The 3,732-nt window shown below is 36.2% G+C and overlaps 1 protein-coding gene across 1 annotated transcript in view; it reads right to left on the bottom strand.

Annotated features, from left to right (window-relative positions):
• Mbd2 (methyl-CpG binding domain protein 2) overlaps positions 1-3,521 on the bottom strand; it is a gene marked incomplete at its 5' end in the record, with an annotated part of 64,313 nt that extends 60,792 nt beyond the window's left edge. The window contains one exon of the mRNA XM_010619719.3: positions 3,357-3,521. Within this exon, the coding sequence (XP_010618021.1) occupies positions 3,357-3,521 (165 nt within the window). The remainder of the gene's footprint in view (positions 1-3,356) is intronic.
• Positions 3,522-3,732: the final 211 nt, after the last annotated feature.

Genomic DNA, 3,732 nt, shown 5'->3' with positions numbered 1-3,732 from the left:
TTCCAATCACATCTTAAAATAATCACCAATAAACTCAACTTTGAGATGGAAGACATTAACATCATAGCTTATAATCAGTCAACATAAACTACAATTTAGCTTACTTCAAAATTTATTTTGTTGACCACAACTCTTAATTCTTTTAAGAGAAGAGGATGATGGTGAGGGGAGGCTCAAAAACACCACAGTTAATGTGTTGGCCAGGCTGACAACTACATTAGAAAACACTTTCTCTGATTTCTAGTGATCACTTTAAATGTTTCGGTTTCTTTTAATACTGTACTATCATAAAAAGACTTAATCATGCCATAAATATAGTTTCTGCTTCATAGAGATTTTAAGGTTGGTGTTACTTCAGAAGAGCTTATTTTAAAATACGCAAAACTCCACTCTGACTACTTAACTAAAATAAAGTCAGATAGAATAAGACCATACCCCAAAAAATTTAGTTTCAGAGAAAAAAATGAAAATGAAAGCCATTTCCAAAAGAATGTATTATGTATTAATTTATTTAATAGACATTTATTATCACTATGAACTTATGGAATGAGGCTGATATGAAATAAAATAAACAACAAGCAACATTTATTAAGTACCTACCGTGCAGCTAGGCTTTGTACTACATTTTCAACAACAAAACAAAACAAAACAAAAAAATGGTCCCTGCTCTCACGGAGCTCACAGTCTAGCTAAAGCAGATAGTCACAAATACAATGGCAAAGCACCAAGGAAGCAAGAGGGGACTGGTTCTGGCTGGAGAATGCAGGGATTTCCAGACATGAAGACAATGAGCTGGGCCGTGGAGGAGGAGGAGTTCATCAGATGGAAGGGAAGGGGGAAGCGCATTCCAAGCAGAGGAAACAGCATATGAGCAAGCAGAATCTTGAAAGTGCATGCCATGGTGCAGGATGATGAGTGGTCCAGCGCAGCTAGAGCAGAAAGATGCACACAAACTAAAGAGACGAATTAGTTTTTGGTTTTTAATAAACTGTAACTGATAAATCTCACATTATACTAAATAATTTTAACAAAACTGTGGTTCTAGCAACAATACGGAAATTTGAAAGAATTCATTTCATAAATATCTATGCCCCTTCTATAGGTACCTGACCACTACAGATAACTTTTAAAAGGTAGTTTTAGAGATAGATCTTAATTTTCCTCTGCACACTTAATCAAAACAACCCTAGCATAAAGATTCCCATAAGACGAAATTACCTACACATGTACGTAGTCCTAGGTCCTAACTTTTGCTAACTTGAGACCCCTCCACTCTTACCTTTCTTAAAATCTTTATAACTATTACCTCAAACTAATCTCACAACTAAACAACAGAGAGGCAATTTAGCCTTCCCTTCCCTTCGTCCTTTCCAAACAAGGTACATGAGAATGCCCCAAGAAATTAATTTTGTAATACAAACTATTAAGGTGAATAAAAGCAAGTATGACCCAGGGAGTCTACATCAGTAATGATGAACTTATGGCACATATGCTGCAGTGTGCTGTTTATTATCACTGAAAACTCTAAAAGGTTCTGTCATCATTGCCCCACACCCTTCAGAAAAAGTAAAAGGTTGAGGAGGAGTTGTTTACCAGTACTCAGATACATGGCAGCTTAAGGAAGGAGCAAAAGGGAAAGGAACAGAACTAATATGATCAAATACTTTGCTAGCTATAAATTCCTATTTACTCTAATACTAAGGAAAAAATTTATTACCTTAATTTTTCGAATAAAAACCTGAGGCTCTCAGTACTTAAGAAAATTCCTATAACTAACAACATCAGCTAATAAGCAGCAGAGCCAGATCACCACTCCGTGCCTGCCAGTCCTAAGCCCTTTGTATTGTACTAAACTGCCTTTAGGTTCCTAAAATGAATACAGCACTTAGAAAGCATGCCAAGTTATATGTATCTAGTCACATCCCAAGGAAAAAATAAGTCTCTAGTTTCCCATCCTTTATCTTCACACCATTAGTGAGAGACAATAGTTGTGGCAACATATACATGCAGATCTCTAAAATTTAAAAATGTTTTAAATTGATTAAAACAGTTGACTTATGTAACTGTACGGAAGACTTTAACCTGAACTCCTACCTCCATACAGATGGAAATAATCTCCTTAGCAATTTTGGAAGGACTGTGGCAAATCAATGAGTCATTTGTGGGTTACAGAAGCTTATCTGTCCTTAGAGGAAAAGTGTGCTTTGTAAAGATACTGGGTATTTTAATACAATTAATGTATCATAATTGAAATGAGAATTGTTTAAATTGATACATGATAAATTACCAACCCAACAGCCCAATAACAGACGCTAATAGAAGCTAGGCATGATAGCACATGCCTGTAATCCGAGTGCTAAGGAGGCTAAGGCAGGAGCCTAGACTGGGAAACTTAGCAACTAAGCATTACGGTATCTCAATATTTAAAAAAGGGACCTAGTTCAGTGGTGTTGTTGCCTGCCTTGCAAGCACAAGGTTCTGAGTTCAATCCCCAAGGCTGGGGGAAAAAAATGTTTTTAAAAAGAACTGGAGGGCCAGGGATTTAGCTCAGTGGTTCTGCCACCTGCCTCACAAGCATAAGGATCCAAGTTCGATCCCAGGTACCAAAAAAAAAAAAAAAAAAAAAAAAAAAAAAAAAAAAGAACTGGAGATATACCTCCATGAGGGGAGGATGACACTGAAAAAAATCTCCAATCACAGTAGGATAAGAATATCATACCCTAGAGTCAGTACCTTCAACATTATCAAAAATCAAAATAAAAACTGCTCTTGCTCAACTTCTGAGCCTGCATATTACTACAGGTAAGTTTACTATGGGTAAGGATTCTTGCTACATTAAAATTTTGCCTTGGGCCAGGGATTTAGCTCAGTGGTTCTGCTGCCTGCCTGAAAAGGGCAAGGTCCTGAGTTCAATCCCTAGTACTCGCCCCCCACCCAAAGAAAATATGCCTTGAGCCAGGGATGTAAGTCAGTGGCACCATGCCTTTCAAGATCCTGAGTTCAATCCTCAGTACAAAAAAAAAAAAAAAATTTTTTTTTTACTCTTTTTAGGCAACAAAGCTATTTTTTAAAGTAAACAATTAATAGCAATAAATATCTGTGAAATGATCCAACGGGTCAAAAAGTATGATATACGTTGGCCTGGAGATAGTGAAATGTTTTCTAAAGTGCACAAATTACTTATGTTCTCTCTGGGTAAGTACTGACAAACATGAGAAAAAATTCAGAAGTGAAAAAATTTTGCAGGGGGTGGGTACATTTGTACAACCAAATTTTCAGTAACATATTTACAACATGAGATAGTTTTTGGAGAGCTTTTGAATTAGCATATATGTGTTATAAGTAAATTAACCAACCTTATTTTGATTTAGAGGATCATTCCGCAGTCTCTGTTTGTTCTTCTGTAATTTACTAGGCATCATCTTTCCAGTTCTGAAGTCAAAACTGCTAAGGTCAACAGTATTTCCCAGGTACCTTGCCAACTGAGGTTTGCTTCTGAACTTCTTCCCACTTGGACTAGAAGAAAGATAAAGTTAAATGTACAAAACGCAGCAATAATACTCTACATTTCTATATAAACCTTTTCTCTCAGTGACTTCCTTTATTCCTCCAATTGTTACTTTATAATTTAACATTTTTTTCAGCAATGTTAAAGTTTTAAGAGAACTTCACAGCTTCCCTCTAATAAAAGATAATGTGTCATCTAATAAAACACCCCCCTGAGTACACCAC

This window comes from Fukomys damarensis, unplaced genomic scaffold (genome assembly GCF_012274545.1).
Source record: "Fukomys damarensis isolate Sample0158 unplaced genomic scaffold, DMR_v1.0_HiC HiC_scaffold_30, whole genome shotgun sequence".
Lineage (NCBI taxonomy): Eukaryota > Metazoa > Chordata > Mammalia > Rodentia > Bathyergidae > Fukomys > Fukomys damarensis.
Note: the sequence above shows the minus strand (reverse complement) of the source record. Positions and strands in the feature narration are given on the sequence as shown.